Genomic DNA, 17698 nt, shown 5'->3' with positions numbered 1-17698 from the left:
CCGCTCTTCTGCATCTCCAAGACGATGTCAGATCCACCGATGAGTTCACCGTTGATATAGAGCTGAGGGTAACTCGACCAGTTTGAGTATAGTTTAAGCCCTTGACGAACTTCATCGTCCGAAAGTATGTCGAAACTCCCAAACTCGTCAATGTTTTCTTGTTTGAGGATTTCAACGACCTTCCCGCTGAATCCGCAACTGGGTTGCTCTGGTTTTCCCTTCATGAACAGCATAACTGAGTGAGAATTGATCAGACCCTCGAGCCGAGATCGGAGGGCCTGGCTTAATCCTGTGCTGTTCGAGCTGATCCCTCCCTTCCCAGCTCCATCCCGGATTTCTTTTGAATCAATGGCGTTAACTGTAGTGATCCCGTGATCTCTGAAAACTTCTTCTAGTTCACCACTCTCGTGCATCGCTATCACTATGTCAGACCCACCTAGAAGCTCCCCTTTGCAGTACAGCTGAGGGTACGTCGGCCAGTTTGAGAATTTCTTCAAACCCTCACGCACTTCGTTGTCGGAGAGAATGTCGAAACTTCCGAACTGGACCTTCTCCTCTTTCAAAATGTTGACCACCTTCCTGCTAAACCCGCACCTCGGCTCTTCAGGGGAACCTTTCATGAACAACATGACGGGGTGAGAGTTGATGAGCTGTTCCAGGCATTCTTTGATTGCGTCAGTGAGCCCGCCAGGCTTGGCTCGGTCTTCTGCCTTCAACGAGCCAGGATCTTTCGCAATCTCTTTCACAGTTTCGAGAACTGTCGGCCCTGCAGCCAATCCAAGACTCGCAGGAGCTGCAGGCTCCGCAGAAGTTATAGAACCAGCAACTTTGGCAACTTTATTGGCCAAACTGGACGGATCCGCCCCCTCGAGCCTGTCCACGTTCTTGCCATCCTTGAACAAGAGACCCCGAAAGAACAGAATTCGTTGTCAGGAAACGTAATAGCTTTCATTACAGCAACCGAAAACATTCGAACATAAGGTTTTACAGAAAACGGTCTAAAGATAGAGAATGCAACCAGACGAATCGAAACCATAGACAACAATTTGAACTTTACAAACGTTGTGGAACGGAGATGAACTAGAAGAAGGTAGCAATCGTTTTCAAATCGTGATCACAAACCATTGAAATCCTCTATCAAACATAGAAGACGCCACCCGAGGAACCAATCTGAACAAACCCTAAATCCTGAACAAGAATAGCGAAACCATGTTACCTTAAAGAAGACGAAAAAGGGAACGGCGGACACGGAGTAAGCCTCCGATATGTCGGGATACTCCTCGGCCTCTACCTGAGAACAAAACCCATGAGCCGGATTTCGAAGCAAAACCAAAACCAGGAATCAATCAACAGCCCAATTTCAGAAGAAGAGAACGAACCCTGAGGAAATGGGCACGAGGGAAATCGGTGGCCAGATGGGAGAAGACTTGATCCATCTGCTTCGACGCGTCGCACCACGACGCCCAGAAGTGGAGGATAACCGGTGCGCCGCTTTGGCGCACGTTATCGAGCTCCGCCTTCGAAGCAACATCCTTCACAGAGCCACCCATATCAGAGAGAGAGAGAGAGAGAGAGAGAGAGAGAGAGAGAGAGAGAGAGAGGCTTCCCTTTGTTATATAACAATGACAATGAGCGTATTGAGCATGTAGAAGAAATGCTAGGGCTTTTTTATAGTTTCCACAAAAAGGCTAGGGCTTTCTGTATGGAATCTGATTCTGATTAGATGATGAAGGTATACGCAACTCCCAATCGCATTACACCATATGTTTTATAACTTTATGATTATATAGTATTTTAATTACAGATAGGAAAATACGGTTCATCATACATCACCACCATCATCATCATCATGATTCTGGAATTAGGTTCTGATGCAATGCCAAGAGATGGGGAATATTACTCAAATAACCCAATTGGGTCGCAGCAATTTCAGTGTACACCACCGAAAAAAAAAATTCAATTTTAACCCACTTTTCGGTTGGAAAAGTCCGAAATACCATTTTCGTTTTATTTTTTGTAACCTTATTACGACTAATATATAACTGATATACCACTAAAATAAGATAGATGATTTTTTTGCCACATTTTTTAGAATCAATTGTAACTATATTTAGAATTAATTACGAAGTCGTAATAACGAAGTTATTTTCGAACGGATAAAAATCGCGTATTCATTAAAGGTAATTTCGTCTTTTCATGTAAAAAAAGTGTTATGTTTTTCCTGGTGTACACGAGAACGAGAAGAAGAAGAAAGTGTCAACGATGAGTGGCCATGAATGTTATTTACAGTTATTGACCTAATTAGCAGAGACAGTTTTCGCTCTCAATTGGCGAATATAAGAGAGCCACAACCATCAGAGGAGTGTTTGCCTTCTTCTCCTCCATCATAGACGAGGTTTCCTCTCACAAACGTCGACACCACTTTCCCTGATAGCCTTCTTCCCATATACGCTGATATACTCTGCTCATTACCAAAATAACACAAACAAGGCATAAGTTCTCCAACAAGACAGGAACTGTCCTGTCCCAAACGGATGAGATACTGGTTTTGTACTTAACTGGATGCTTTAAGTACACGGGATGATCATCGTCGATATCAAACTCGACTTCGGGTTCCCACACAACTATATCCGCATGTTTCCCAACCGAAATCTCTCCCTGCATCAAGATTTTCCCAAAATGTTGGCTTCGATTGCTTACAAACGGGTAAAGAGGTCGAAAAACTACGGTATTACTATTAGTGAATCACCTTGTGACGTAATCCAGCGAGTTGCGAAGGTCGCTCGCTCCACCACGAGGCCATCTGCTCGAAAGTCACTCCATGCATCCTTCCGTATGACCACGTCACGGGAAGAACAAACTGCAGTTGACAGTAACAGCGGTTTGGACAAATATCTATGTTTCTCGGGTTTATTATGCTCTACCATATGTTTCATTGTTCGCTGACTAACCCGACGAATCCATATACTAAAGTTTGTGCCTTTTCGCCTCGATACGTGAATGAAAACATAGACCTGTAACTGGTAAGTATACAGGCAGAGTTGTGCAGACCTGTAACGATGAAATGCCGCCCCATGCTTTTAAGAAGTTGCCATCAGCGAGGAGCTTGAGTTCAGGGACGGTAGGTGAGTGGTCAGAGCTCAACATATCGATGTCTCCGTCCTGAAAATAAACCCGATTTCGAAGGAGAGTGAATGGTATAAACACGAGGGGAATGCAGTGAGGTAAAACGGAGAAGGAAGGATCGAAAAACGATACCAGAAGAGCTTTCCATAGCTTGTCTCGGTTGGCTGAATCACGTATCGGTGGAGCACATTTGAAACGAGTATCGCCCTCCGGAATCTCTTCGGACGCAAAGGCTAAGTAATGCGGACACGTCTCGATGCTTACACTGTCCCCTCTGTCCTTTGCTTCCTTCAATCAGATCAGAATTCAGACCAAAAGTAGCTGTTCGAGAGAGAGATGTTTTTCGTGGCAGAAAACTGAATAGAGTTCATCTTTATCGATCAGAATACCTTTAGCAAAGCCAAGGAAGATTCAGCGTCGGATAAATGTACGATATGAACATGAGCACCTTCAGCAGGACCACCGATCCTCGTATCTTCTGTAACCGATAGAAGCTCTCTGATTGCTGCTTCTTCCCTGCTTATTTTGAAAGAAACAATGTTTTCAGGTACAGATCCCTTCTCGGGGAATCGAAATGGAGTATATGGCAGTTCAAGAAACGGTTCTCGGGCTGGTTTAGACAGAAAGATAGAAAGAAAATCTCACCATGAAGCCGGCCTCGTTTTCAGATAAGTCAGATAAGAACGAGGGTCGATGTCTGAACCATCTTCGATCTCAGATTCTTGTTCGATCTCAGCGTGTACAAGAAGCGGGCGTCGGTATTTCGCCAAAACAGAAACGCCTTTCTGCAAAAGCAAACATAAAAGGAGCAAGAATCAATCTCTGACAGTGTATCCATTCCTTGATCAGAAAAAGAAAGATGACAAGAACCCAAGAAACTGACCTTTATATGACTGATGTTCGTCATCGGGAAATCGTTGATTCCCGAAGGACACATAAAGGACTGCAGACAAACGATGATAAGAGAGAAATCAAGTAAGAACCGAAAATTCTTGAAACAGAACAAAAAATAAAAACATAAACGTCTTGACAGAAATCTCCAGAAGAAGAACGAAAAATACTCAGATGCTGTTCTTACCTTCAGTCCAAGAACACCAGCATCCAAGAGAGATTCAAGGGCAGTTGAATTGAGTGCATTATCAGGGACCAAACCTCCCCAGAAACCTGAGGGGAAAAAAAGATTTTTTTTTTCTTTCAGGAACTTGTTCTTGTCTCTTTAATGATAAGGTTTTAGTTGCAGAAAGCGTGTAATACCAACGTCAACATGTATTCTCTTTCTTGCAGCTTCAACCTGTTCCATACATTTGATAGATTTCAGAAACACAAGAAAGAAAAAAACCCCACATGGTTAAAACCTCGAAGAACACGAGATTAAGACCTTTAGTTTCAGAGTTTCTGGAGATACGGTTGATGGGAAGCTGTTTAAGGGCATGTCGATCAAAGTAGTGATTCCACCTGTGGAAGAAACAATCTCAAGAAGAAGAAGAAGAAGAGAAGAAGATTCACTGTGATGAATGGATGGGTTACCTGCAGCAGCGGCTTTTGTTCCTGTCGGAAATCCTTCCCATTCTGTTTTTCCCGGATCATCGAGATGAGCATGCCTTTACAAAAATCCAAAACAAAAAAAAAAAGATTTTTTTTTGGATCTTCTTGGGAAGAATATGATCTTACAACATAGCAGAGGAGGACATGCAATGTAAGAGAAACCGTGTTTCAGCTACTAACACATCAACGAGACCAGGCATGATAACAGCTTCTCCATAGTCGATCACTTCCACCAAACTCTTCCTCTGGTTCCAATTCTCTTCCTTCACCACCGAGGCGATAATCCCTCCTTTCACCTCCACTGCGTTCTTTCCATTCTCAGAATCAGCAAAAACACAGAAAACACAGATAGAGATAAAAGAATGTCGACGCCAAGAACTCGTTCTGTAATGAAATCAGAAGCGTTACTGTCTTGGAAACACGATCTTTTCGTCTAAAATCGTCACTACAGACTGATACCCATTATCGATTCTCTCAAGATTTTGTCTGAGTTTTCACAAATTTGGAAGAAATCAACACCATGAACGATACGGAAACTGTTTTCAGGCCGACAAGAACACGTACCAGCGCCGGAGATGAGCCCTTCTGGTGTGACGATGCGTTTGCTAGAGATCCAGTAATGGCCGTGAGGAAGAAGACCACACTTCCTGTCCAACGTTATCTGTTAATGTCAGGAATCAGACATCAGATAAAACAGATCAGGAGGAGAGAATAGGACAGAGACCGCCATTTTTGGCGGCGGGTCACGTGAAAGGAAAACAAAAAAAAACAGAACCCAATGAAACAAATGGGAAAAAAAACCGACCTGGTAAGAACGCGGAGAGAACAAGACAGCGAGAAAACAGGCAATGAGAGCGAGAAGAGGAATGAATCTCCATTGAAGCGTCCTCTCCATCTCTCTCTCTCTCTCTCTCTCTCTCTGTGGATGAAGAGAAGATTCAGAGAAATAAGAATCTTACTGGTTCAATCTCGGAGATTCCCTCTCCGGTTTTGGAATAATCTGGTGCAACCCCACTTTGTTGAGTCTAAAGCATTTACAGCCGTTAGATTTAGGACCGTTTTATAGATCAACGGTTGTGATTAGATCACTATAACGACGTGTCAGGGGTAACTTGGAGATTCCATCTCGAGTGACTGGCAATGCACAGTCAGTGAGGATACCAAAATCAATTTTTCTTTCTTTTTTTTTTTGCCACAGAAATGAAAGGGACTTTACCAAAATTATTATGAATTTTATTTCCATTTTGTACAACAAGAAAATTACAACCATATGTTAATCTATTTTTTATTATTCTATTTATTAAATTCTCGATTTCTCCATTCCCTTTTTTGGATTCCTTGAATATTCCGAGCGATACAAAGATACGATTCTAGATTCCCAATTGTATTTTTTTTGTATTTCCAGCACATGGAACAGATCGTTTCAAATTTATCATTTTTTTAATAAATAAAATAATATTATTTTGCATCATAACAGATCATTATTTGTAATTTGATATATCCGAAATAATCTAATTTAAAACTAATTTTATATATATATATATATATATCAAAATCATATTAATCGTTAACAACTAATTTCATTCTTTTTTTCTTTCCTAACAATAAATCCTAACATTCTAAATCTTAATCTCTAAACCATCAACCTTAATTTTGAAATTCAAAACCATAAACTTTTACCTCTAATCTCTAAACCCTAAATTGATCCTAAATAATAAAACTCTAAAATCTAAATTCTAAATCATATGAATTAAGGTTTATAGTTTATGATTCAAGGTTTACAACTGACACGGATTTAGAATTTGGAATTTAGGATTTAGGATTTAATGTTTTGTGTTAGAGTTTGCGATTATGGTGATTAAGAATAGTATGACGACAAGAAAAAAATAAAATAAAAAATTATCGAGTGCTCTAAGATGATTAATAGGAAGTTTTAGGAAAATGTCACATTACCCAACATATAATTTTCTGAAACCCAAAAAAAAAAAATCTAAACCTAAATAATATATATAAAAATACCAAATATCAGCTAGTAATATAGACCATGTATTTTGTTGGGCATGTAGCTCTCTATATTTTGGACACTTCTCGTGGTTGGGCGAGTCCGTGTCTGGTTTTAATGGGAATCGCATATCAAATTATCAATGACAACAAAAAAAATTGAAAATAAAAAGTAATATGATATGCATGTTGTATCTAGCTATGATCATAATATCCGGAAAAAAATGAATCAATCTCGATCTGTTATATTTATTGGATACGGATCGGATACAAATATTAAAATCGAATTATTCGATATATTCGATCTAATCTATATTTTTAATAATATTATTAAATATAAAAATAATTTGGTATAAAAATTTAGGGTGTTTGATATTTGTAAGTTTTTAATGGAGATTCAAGATATGTTTTCTATATATATAAGTTTTAAATATTTAATCTTTTGAATTGGAGTTTTAGGATTCTTAATCTTTTGAAATTTAAAGTTTAATTTTTTTTTATGTGATAGATTATGATTGTGTTTGTATTTGATTTGATTTACGATATAAATATTATGAAGTTCGGATTTTGAATATTGTTTGTATTTGATGTATCATATATTTTATTTGCCAAAATATAAACGAAATGTACCAAAGAAATTTGTATATATAGATTGTTGAAATATAAACGATCGAATCTCATAATAGAATAAGAAAATATTTTTGTATTTCAATTAGATTAAGGGTGTAGGTTTGTTCTCATGTGGTTTGAATGCAAAGTCGGAAACAAAACGCCCAAATACGTGAATCGATGGTCGGAATTTTTTATTTGTATAGATTTATAATCGGGTTTAGAGAAAAACTCCGCGATACTTAGTCGTGATTTCATAATAAAATAAATAAATAAATAATCGTTTGATTTTTTTATTATTAAATATAGAACACCATAATATTTATAAATAAAAAATAGAATCATAAAATATATTTTTAACTAATATAAATAATTAAAATATTAAAATCAAATCTAAAATATTATAATAATAGTTTAAAATATCTTTTAATATTTTGGAGAATATTCTCCATGTATCGGTTGAATTTGTTGTTTTTTACTGTGCGGTGTAATTTCAAAGAGAGCCGAAACCGAAACCATGCTTTTTCCTTTATGGATTTGGGCCGAAAAAGAGTTCTTTTTTTAAAAAAAATTTAAATAAATAAAAAAACAGACGGTGCATTTGATTTCGACCGATATCTTTTAATATCTTCGGACATTATATTATATTCATATTATAGCATTGAAATTTCAGATTCAGATACGATTGTTTTTGTTGACTTTTTGTCTCGTACAAAATTTTTTTAATATCTCAAATTGTGTTGGAAAACTGATCAGATTTTAGACTCTTTGGTGAATTCTTCGTTCTAAATCCGACGATCATATCAATTTTAGATATTTAAAATATTTTATAAAACAAACAAACTACGATAACTGTATATTTTATAAAACATTTATTTTATATTGGCTCGTTAAAATTAGAATAATTTCATCATTTTGTTAGATATGCATATAACTATCTAAATTTTAAAACGAAAAAAGTAATAATTATGTTTTAGTTCAGAGAAATTATGTAAATAATATTATCTGAATTATGCCCATACAGTACAAAGTCGTACAGCTCAGAAGCCGAAAATTCTAAACCTTTGACTGTAATAATAATTAAAAAATAAAAAATAAAAATCCAAAGACTATCCAAATTTTCATTTGACTTTCCCTTTCCAATGACTAATCTGCTGATTCAATCCTTGAATTCCACCATTATCACGTTGTAAAACCTTTCGTTTCATCTTCGTCTCCTTCTTCCTCTCGCCACTGTTCCTCTCCCATGGGGGTTCTCTCCAGAGCTCTCCTCTTCCTTTTCCTTCTCCCTCTCCTCTCTCTCAAACCCATCTTCTCCGTCGATTTCATCTTCAACGGCTTCGATGGTTCTTCCTCTCCCTCTCGTCTCTCTCTCTTTGGCAACGCCACGATCGAGTCTCGGGTCTTAACATTGACCAACCAGACATCCTTCTCCATCGGTCGGGCTCTGTACAGAGACAGGATCCGGACCAAAGACCCTGAAACCTCCTCTGTTCTCTCCTTCTCCACTTCTTTCATCTTCTCCATGGCTCCTTACAAGAACACTCTTCCTGGGCACGGAATCGTCTTCCTCTTCGTGCCCTTCGCGGGAATCAACGGCTCGAGCTCCGCTCAGCATCTGGGTCTCTTCAATTTCTCCAACAACGGCGATCCGAACAACCACGTCTTTGGAGTTGAATTCGACGTGTTCGCCAATCAGGAGTTCAGCGACATCGACGATAACCATGTCGGTGTCGATGTGAATTCCCTTACATCGGTCGATTCCTACACAGCTGGGTACTGGTCCGATGTCGAGAGGCAAGGGTTCAAGAGAGTGAAGCTCAACGATGGAAGAAATTACCAGGTCTGGATCGATTACAGAGATTCACTGGTCAATGTAACGATGGCGATTGCAGGTACAAAACGCCCCAAAAGGCATTTGCTCAGTGTTCCTCTTGACCTTTCTGGCGTTTTCGAGGAAGAAATGTTCGTTGGATTCACTGCATCTACAGGTAGGTTGGTCGAATCCCATAAGATTCTAGCTTGGAGCTTCAGTAACTCGAATTTCTCGTTGAGCGAGAGCTTGATCACATCTGGTTTGCCCTCGTTTGTTCTACCGAAAGAATCCGTTGTCCGATCGAAATGGTTCGTTTCGGTCCTCGTCTTGGTCGTTTTCATCGCCGTTTCCTCGATCGCTCTGTTGTCTGTTCTTGTGGTGAGAAGGAGAAGCGAAATGGCGAGGAGGAGAGCAGAGATGGAGGATTGGGAAATGGAGTATTGGCCTCACAGAATAGCCTACGAGGAGATCGAAGCAGGAACTGATGGATTCTCCGACAAGAACGTGATAGGGATCGGTGGGAATGGGAATGTATACAAAGGCGTGTTGCCGGGAGGTGTCGAGGTCGCGGTTAAACGAATCTCGCACGAAAACGGCGACGGAATGAGGGAGTTCTTGGCTGAAGTCTCGAGTCTCGGAAGGTTGAAGCATCGGAATCTAGTGACGTTACGAGGATGGTGCAAGAAAGAGAGAGGTGGCAGCTTCATGATGCTGGTATACGATTACATGGCGAACGGGAGTTTGGATCGACGGATATTCGACCCGAGAAACGTGGTCCTTAGCTGCGAAGAACGGATACGGATCCTGAAAGGAGTGGCGGCCGGAGTTTCGTACTTGCACGAGGGATGGGAAGCTAAGGTCTTGCACCGGGATATCAAGGCGAGTAATGTGTTACTTGACCAAGACATGACCCCGAGGCTCAGTGATTTTGGGCTAGCCAGGGTCCATGTACACGGGCAGGTGGCTAGGACCACTCGTGTGGTGGGGACCGCCGGTTACTTGGCCCCGGAGGTGGTCAGGACAGGACGGGCATCGACCCAAACAGACGTGTTCGGGTTCGGGGTTCTAGTTCTTGAAGTGATGTCCGGAAGGCGGCCGGTGGAAGAAGGGAAGTCTCCATTGGTGGATTGGGTGTGGGAATTGATGGAAAGAGGGGAGATTTCGAGAGCCCTCGACCCGAGGATGATGATGTCGGGTGAGGTCGGGGTTGAGGCCGAGAGGGTATTGCGAGTAGGGCTGATATGTACGCATCCCGACCCGAGCAAGAGACCGAGGATGAGGGAAGTGGTTCACGTGATGGAAGGGGATAAGGCCGAGATTTTCGAGGCCGAGAGCGAGGGGATCATCGAGGCGTGGTTACTGAACAAGATCGGGTCGAGAAACTCGCAGGAGTTTTGGTACGGATCGAGTTTGCATCCGACGATAGAACAGATCAGACAGTCTCATTCCTCGTCCATGTCTCTGTCTTCTTGGAACAGCGCCATTGTTGAGGGCAGGTGATTCAAAAACAGCAAGGCTTCAAAACCTTATCATTGGTTTTTTTTTTTTGGCTCTTTGCTTTCCGTTGAAGCTTTTTTTTTTTGTACATATGGTTTCATTGGTTCATCTGGTTCTGTTTTTTTTTTCGCAAAAGAAACATGGCTTGTTTCACCCACGTTTTTTTTCCATTTTTTTTTGGGTAAAAGATAAGGTTCCTCTCATCTTTTGTTTCTTATTTCTTCATCGACCATAATTAGGGATAGCGATTTGGTTAATGATTGAACCGAGCAACATATAATCCTAATTGAAGTGATTTTGATATAAGAATCAAATGGTTACGAAAAATAAAACTAAAAAAATCATTAAAAAAAGTAAATATCGAAATAAAACCAAACCAAATTGATATAGGATTCGTCTGGTTGTATAACAGCGATTACGGTTGCGGATAATAGCGTTTTTAGAGCGTTTGATTGCAATTATAAACGATTAGTATTGACTGGTTGATAAGTTGCAGTTGGCAGGATACGTTTAGAAGTGAATGGTTCGTTGCGGTTGTAGTTACGTTTTGATATAAATTATTAAAAAAATATTATTTTAAAATAATTTTTTTATAATATTTTAATTAATTTTTTTGGTATCATTTGACAAAAATTATTAACTAAATTTATAATAAATAAATAATAAATTTAAAATATAAATACTATCAATTTACTTTATTTTCAAATAAAAATATTTTTATAAAAAAATTATTAATAATAATAGTTATTAAACTTAAAAATTATACTATTGTATTTTTTATTAAAATATAATATTAGAAAATAATATCAAATCATAACACTAAAAAAAATCATTACCAATATATATATATATATATTAGTGTTTTATATAGTTTTTAATAAAAATATTTTAGTTTTTTAATACAAGTTGGAAAGGACAGAAGCATATAATAGTTATTAAACTTAAAAATTATACTATTGTATTTTTTATTAAAATATAATATTAGAAAATAATATCAAATCATAACACTAAACAAAATCATCACTAATATATATATATATATATATATATTGGTGTTTTATATAGTTTTTAATAAATATATTTTGGTTTTTTTGTCAAAACGCCAGAAACCGTTAACAAAACGCAAGTTGGAAGTTGCGATTAGAAAACACAAGTTTGGTTGCGGTTGCGGATGGTTACGGTTCAACCAATCAGTTTTTCAATTGTCTGTAACCGTCGAAAATCGTAACCGTTCCGTGTACGGGTAGCAATAGTCGCCCCCATAAAAATGGAATGTGTAAAAGAGTAATGAGTTGTGTTTAACCCAATTAATCGAACCAAACCCAACAAATAAAATATATTATTATTTTTACTTTCAACTAATCCAACACAAAACCCATTAAAAATTGGATATAAAAAATGAGTTAAAGTTTCAATCCAGTTAACTAAAAAAATATACTCACTCCTTTACACAAACCATTGTTTCAAAACAAATGAAGACATGAATGTGTTATGGCAATGGAAACCGGTCTGAAAGTTAAAAAGCCATTAGAACTGCGTTTGATGTAACTCTACACTGCCCGTGTTCGGAACCTTCTCGTAAACGCAGTTTTCTCGAAAACGCCTCGGAAGAAAACAGCGGCCGCCGAAACGCTGCTGCAGGAAAATCAGAACGCCGAACAGAAACCCGAAACACTGAATCACGACGTTCCAAGCCGTGGAATAGTAATCCACCTTGTGGTTCGCGTAGATGAATGACCAGTCCAGGGATCTTCCGTAGCTGCGGCTTCGGTACAGATCGTACGAATGGGGAAGCAACCTTACCAAGCTCGTCCCGACGTAAAACGGAACGGCGAGAGATTTCGCGTCCGAGTTGCGGAAAACGTTGAAGAGAATCTGCGGTAGGAGGAATCCGTCGAGGATCAAACCCCCGAAAGATCTCAGATCTTTCCACAAAGATGGCCGCTGGAACGAACGTTTCAGGTTATACGGACGGTACAACAGATGCCGAGAATATGGTTTACGGAACAATATCGTCGCTTCAGGACGTCTATTCCGGTTTACTAACCAAGCGATCAGTCCGCCCGTAACGTAGATCGGTAAACATATGAAGAAAACCTTTTTCTCCGCGTCCCATTCGCCGCGGCTTTCGATCTTTCGAGCAGTCCAAGATAAGAAGAGGACCCGTAATTCGAGAAGGAAAGCGACCATCGTTACCATCCGGACCACGATTTCTTTGGCCTCGAGCCATCCATCGTTCTCGAAGAACGTATTCTGCGGATTTCGGTTGCTCTTGAACATTGCTTCAAAGTTCAACAGCAGAGGAATCATATGCCCTAAGGTGAGGATCATCGCCATGGCTATGGAGATGAAGGATTGCACTTCTGGATGTTTCTTCATATGGTATAACTGTAATCCGACGAAGATACACGAAAGAGTATTCGAAATCAGAACCATAATGATCTCCAGATCCATTCTCCAGACCGATTCTTCCGCCGTCCTCGCATATATTGACCTCGAAAAGAGCTCAATCCGTCCGAAATACAGCGGATCGGCCTTTTCCCGTAAGCTCTCTATAGTTCCGTTCAAACGGCGATCACCTTTCGATTCGATCAGGGAGAATTTGATGTTGATCACGATACTGCAGTCCGTCGAGTCGTTCCCCCGAGCCTCTCTGTTCTCGAGGCTCAACGATTGACACCCTACCATGCACAGCTCGCCGGTTTCCCTATCGTATCTCCCTTCTGCATAAATCTCTCGGCCTCGGGTTACAAAAATATCGCCTGCGGGATTCCAAACGGGAGGAAACTGAAATCTGTAACTGACGCTGGTAAAGCTATTGACGACATTGTCATGTTTCGTATCGATTCCAGTTCTCCCACCTCGTCTCCCGTCATGCATCCAGAAACTCCGGAAGAGGTGATCGTCAACGAACAGAGGGGTTGCGCTTCCGGACGATATCCGAGTGTCTCCTTCCGATTTCATCGACATGTGAAAGATCATGTCAACGGATTCGGGATCAGGGTAATGATGCTTTCCTTTGACTTTCCGGCTAACCTTCCGTTTGCTGCCACAAAGTTTCTCGACTCTCTCGATCTCAGTATACTTGAATCTCAGCTCAGGGAATCGACGCAATGGCTCCCTGATGCTCGAGAGCTCGATTCTACTGAACGGTTTGACGCTCCAGAGCTGCCCGATTACGGGAGCCATACTTCGAATGGACAAGACAGCTGGAAAACTCAAACTCAACCTCGAGGAACAATCATCAACGGCTGCATGTCCGGCCGAGAAATTTGAGATCCTGCAGGCGACACCGCAGAATCTGTTCTTCTCCGGATCCCAAGCTCCCTCGGCGAGCAAAGTAGTGTCCGGATCGAAGGTAAAGGTCGTCGTGTCCCAACCACTCGAGTTGCGAAAGGACAGAAGCATATGCATCTTGTCCCCATCGCACAACTTCATGTAGATTGTCATGGAATCCGGCAGATACTCTACACCATTTCCGAAAGCACTGCAACTAGGGTTTGTGTCGTTGCAACAAGTTTCGTATCTCAGACCGAAGGTGTGAGGCACGGCGGAGGAGAAGACAGAACACAAGCTTCGTCCAACTCTCTGCAACGACAAACTCTCTTGCCTGTTTGCTCCACATTCAGATCTCCCTTGTCCTAACAAGGTGTATTCATAGTTCTGAAGATTGTTTCTTACACCCAGAATCGAAATGGGTTTGAAGTAATTCTGAGTGTTCTTTCCCTTGACGATCTGTAACACTCCATTGATCAAACTGCCATGGATATTCGAATCCTTGGAGTAGTTGAGCTTGAGAACAACGTCGTAGGATCGTCGATCGCCTTGAGCGAAGCCGTAACCGCCTGATCCGACCATACAGACATGTCCTGTAGATTCCGACCAAAGCCCAGAGAACTCGAACCTGGGGCCTTCGCGATAACCCACCTGTTTCCGGTCGGTGAAGGACTGAGTAGTAGAAGCGACAAGAAGTAAATCCAATCTGGCTTCGATCTTAAACACTTTATCACCATCGCCCAAGGTTCTGCGAAGAGAGAAGGGGACGAACCTGGCCGATCTGGAGAAACCGGAGAGGGTCAGGTTCTGATCGGAGAAGAGAGATTCGCCGCCGGAGAAGAAACCGATGTTGAAACGGAGGGAGGAGTCTCGAAATAGAGCGGAAGGGGAAGGATCGACCGGAGATTCGGGGACGAGGTCGTTGCAGTAATCGGAGTAAGAGATTCGCGGGGATGCGACAGAATGAGGGATGAATCCGGCAGCGAGTGAAGTTACAGATGTCGGGAAGAGAAACACGACAACGAAGAAGAAGATGAAGGGACATGGCTGTAAATCACAACGACGGAGCTTGAGAGTCGCCATTGTGGCGGAGAAGACAGCAGGACAGAAGCAGCCTCGACTCGGTTTCGAGTTTTTGGCCGATCAATTCCTTTTTAATGTAAAAGTCAAACTGATTTCGTCGTCTCCCATCAAAACTTCCACTCAAAAGACTCTATATTAAGGATTCTCTGTCTGCCATCAAGACAGAAATCACCATTTACATGCAACAAAAAAAAAAAACAAAAGCTTCAATGCGTGATATCTCTTCTTCACCGATAGCCATTAGGGTCTAAACACAAAAATGCAGACAAGATTTATGTTCTATATGTTCTACTCATCCCTGTTCCTGTCCCGGGCAAAGGGTGAAAGCGAAACTCAGAAACACAAAAAAAAAAGGAAAAAAAGAAACCCCTCAACGTGAAAAAGGCTGTGTTAACAGATCTGGTTAGCCAACTGTACTGCTTTGCTTAGTTACAGACAGGGAGACGCCGATGCTGAGTTATGTCCGAGTTGAAAGATACGAGCTTTGTTGTCCGTACGGTCCTCACATCGATTTTCTGCTGTCCAAAGTGACTTTCGCCTCAACTTGTACGAGATTTCCAGCTTTACGCCCGACGAGTCTTTTTCGAGCAGCAAGAGTATTCCTGGGCCAAATTCCCCTCGGAATTCTTGATGTTAAATGAGTCTAAAAGCTTCTCATGGGATTATTTTTCATCAAGTATATCTTCCCGAAGATGGCATCTGCTGCAGAGAACGTTGAAACTCTGGCTTCAGACGCTTGCTCGACATCCCATGCGACAATCTTTGTTTTTTTTTTCAACATCAAAACAAGAAAGCCAATCCGAATACATAGAAAGGATTAGCATCAAACGGGATGAATAGACAAAAAAAAAAAAAGATAACACGCAAACCTCGGAGATCCTTGCCGCTTGTGCAAAGACTGTCCAGGCATCGATCTCAAACTAGAAAGCGCTCTTTCCGCCGCCTGAAACAGCAATCACATAAACTGTTCTAAAAGGCAGAGCACAAAAAGCCAATGGAAGACGAAACAAAAGAGGCACGAGGAAAAATCACAAGTGATACCTGCATTCTAGCCTCATCCCAAGTTGAACCAGCCCCTTCTCCTAAAACTCGACCGTCTATTTTGACCTGAAACATAGTTTATAGTATGAGGCAAGAGTGTAAAAGGATTATACGAGAAACGGATATCAAAAACAGACGTGCGAGTAAAATCGGTTTATCCCCACTAAAACGATCTCCATTGGTACGACAAAGGGTGCTGCCACTGCAAATGTATCGTTTTTCCATTATATACCACCAAGACCGAGTTTATGTATTTGATCTCTCTATTATCTTTTCATTGACAGCAAAATCAAACACATCCCCGAGGAAAGCCCCAAAGACTCGAGCTTAGGAAGGTGCGTATATATTAAAAATGGGATACTAAGGTGATTCCGATAAGTAGGATATGGCGGTTGGTATGGTTACACATGTCTGACCCGAAAGAAATTGTCAAATTATAATTTCTTTTCCTATTTAAATGCCTACATATATATTGCGTCGTCAAAGCCACGAGACCTGTGACTGTCATTTACCACTATTTTCATTGATATTTTTGCTTAATAAACATAAAAATAACAAAATCAGAATCATCCTTGGATGCATACCTGCGCATATAATGCATCTTTTTGGACAATGTCCAATGGTGATGATGATGGAGGCTGAGCGTGAAAAGCCATTTCAAATCCCTCCATTGCACACTGGAGTTAGACAAGGCAGGGTATCAAAATATAATAAAATCAACCATCACAAATGTTCATGTGGGTATGGATGGGGAAGCAAGAATAAGGAGAAAAGTAGTAATCCAGTGACGTACCAATTCCCTGAGGACGGAAATGGAGCCCATTGGCCTAACAGAGCCTTCCAATCTCGGATCTGACATTGCCGAGAATGGTGCATATTCATCTCTGGTAAATGGTTGATTCTCTACCATATTTCCATTTCCCAAAAAGGTACTACTGCCATTGACAACGGTGCTTGCACCCCTATTGCCTGGTCGTGGGTCGGGATTTCTATGGGACATATATACATCTGTAGAAAATTCCTCAAAAAGTCAAAACAGCTTAAGAAACAAAGATCCAAAGCAAAAAAGTTATATCAACAGACCTATGCTAAATCTAATCCGACTGCCACAAATACATTGTAGATCCCAAGCTACAAACCAGATTATAAAGGGGAAGGGCCCGGAGGTTTGTAATTGTTGCTGCGGTGCCATAACATAAGACTAAACTTCCGACACTGATTATCCACAGCATCCCACTCTCGATGGTCTACACTAGCCTTTCCCAGTGACTCCTTCATAACATGGATTTTTTTTAACCCAAGGCCATCCTAGAGCTAATCCAATTGTCACAAATTTATAGGTAAGACTGCCCCTTATAAGCTTTAACTTGGTTTATATAAATTATCAGCCAAATTGGTACTTGGACATTGGAGTCTTCAATGTAATATTACAGTATACAGGTTGGATTACAAGATTGAGATTCACACCATAGAAAAAGCCAAGAGAGATGAGAAGGCTGTTAGCAACTTTATAACTAAAAAAAGGCAGTGGGGTATTCATAGTGCAAACACACACTGAACTTGTATTTGCAAAAAGGAAGATTAAATCACAAGGGAAAAAACATGAGCTGGAATGTCTTACCAGCTAAGTTCTGGATGGAAACCTCAGCAGCCTTATGCAAGGCTTCTCTTCTTGTCCTGCCAATCCCTTCTCCAACTCTTTCC

General features: G+C 40.7%; 5 protein-coding genes across 6 annotated transcripts in view; 1 reads left to right on the top strand and 4 right to left on the bottom strand.

Moving 5' to 3' along the window:
* The window catches only part of LOC104806287 (monothiol glutaredoxin-S17-like), a 2266-nt gene extending 571 nt beyond the window's left edge, over window positions 1–1695 (bottom strand). The window contains exons 1-3 of the mRNA XM_010531114.2: window positions 1380–1695; window positions 1217–1291; window positions 6–893 (exon numbers count right to left, since the gene is read on the bottom strand). Of these exons, the coding sequence (XP_010529416.1) occupies window positions 6–893; window positions 1217–1291; window positions 1380–1550 (1134 nt within the window). The 5' untranslated portion in view covers window positions 1551–1695. The remainder of the gene's footprint in view (window positions 1–5; window positions 894–1216; window positions 1292–1379) is intronic.
* A 460-nt stretch (window positions 1696–2155) lies between these two features.
* On the bottom strand, window positions 2156–5669 carry LOC104806286 (allantoinase-like). The gene is made up of 15 exons (XM_010531113.2): window positions 5477–5669; window positions 5236–5332; window positions 4852–4972; window positions 4654–4727; window positions 4505–4581; window positions 4381–4417; window positions 4205–4290; window positions 4010–4069; window positions 3772–3911; window positions 3516–3642; window positions 3259–3414; window positions 3052–3162; window positions 2750–2860; window positions 2560–2658; window positions 2156–2461 (listed from the first exon to the last, which is right to left on the bottom strand). The coding sequence occupies exons 1-15, from the start codon at window positions 5564–5566 to the stop codon at window positions 2324–2326; spliced, it is 1524 nt and encodes a 507-aa protein (XP_010529415.1). The 5' UTR covers window positions 5567–5669; the 3' UTR covers window positions 2156–2323.
* A 2736-nt stretch (window positions 5670–8405) lies between these two features.
* On the top strand, window positions 8406–10797 carry LOC104806285 (L-type lectin-domain containing receptor kinase VII.1). The gene is made up of 2 exons (XM_010531112.2): window positions 8406–9176; window positions 9273–10797. Exons 1-2 carry the CDS (start codon window positions 8528–8530, stop codon window positions 10595–10597), a joined length of 1974 nt encoding a protein of 657 aa, XP_010529414.1. The 5' UTR covers window positions 8406–8527; the 3' UTR covers window positions 10598–10797.
* Window positions 10798–11944: 1147 nt separating this feature from the next.
* Window positions 11945–15044, bottom strand: LOC104806284. The gene has a single exon (XM_010531111.1). It carries the CDS (start codon window positions 14951–14953, stop codon window positions 12122–12124), a length of 2832 nt encoding a protein of 943 aa, XP_010529413.1. The 5' UTR covers window positions 14954–15044; the 3' UTR covers window positions 11945–12121.
* A 111-nt stretch (window positions 15045–15155) lies between these two features.
* Window positions 15156–17698, bottom strand: part of LOC104806283 (RNA polymerase II C-terminal domain phosphatase-like 1) — a 7382-nt gene continuing 4839 nt past the window's right edge. For both annotated transcript variants that reach the window (XM_010531109.1, XM_010531110.1), the window contains 6 exons: window positions 17616–17690; window positions 16788–17002; window positions 16579–16671; window positions 15995–16060; window positions 15823–15896; window positions 15156–15713 (listed from right to left, as the gene is read on the bottom strand). In XM_010531109.1, coding sequence (XP_010529411.1) covers window positions 15626–15713; window positions 15823–15896; window positions 15995–16060; window positions 16579–16671; window positions 16788–17002; window positions 17616–17690 — 611 coding nt within the window. In that variant the 3' untranslated portion in view covers window positions 15156–15625. The remainder of the gene's footprint in view (window positions 15714–15822; window positions 15897–15994; window positions 16061–16578; window positions 16672–16787; window positions 17003–17615; window positions 17691–17698) is intronic.

Source organism: Tarenaya hassleriana, unplaced genomic scaffold, assembly GCF_000463585.1.
Source record: "Tarenaya hassleriana unplaced genomic scaffold, ASM46358v1 Cleome12, whole genome shotgun sequence".
In the NCBI taxonomy this organism is placed as follows: Eukaryota; Viridiplantae; Streptophyta; class Magnoliopsida; order Brassicales; family Cleomaceae; genus Tarenaya; species Tarenaya hassleriana.
This window is presented reverse-complemented; position numbering and strand designations above follow the sequence as displayed.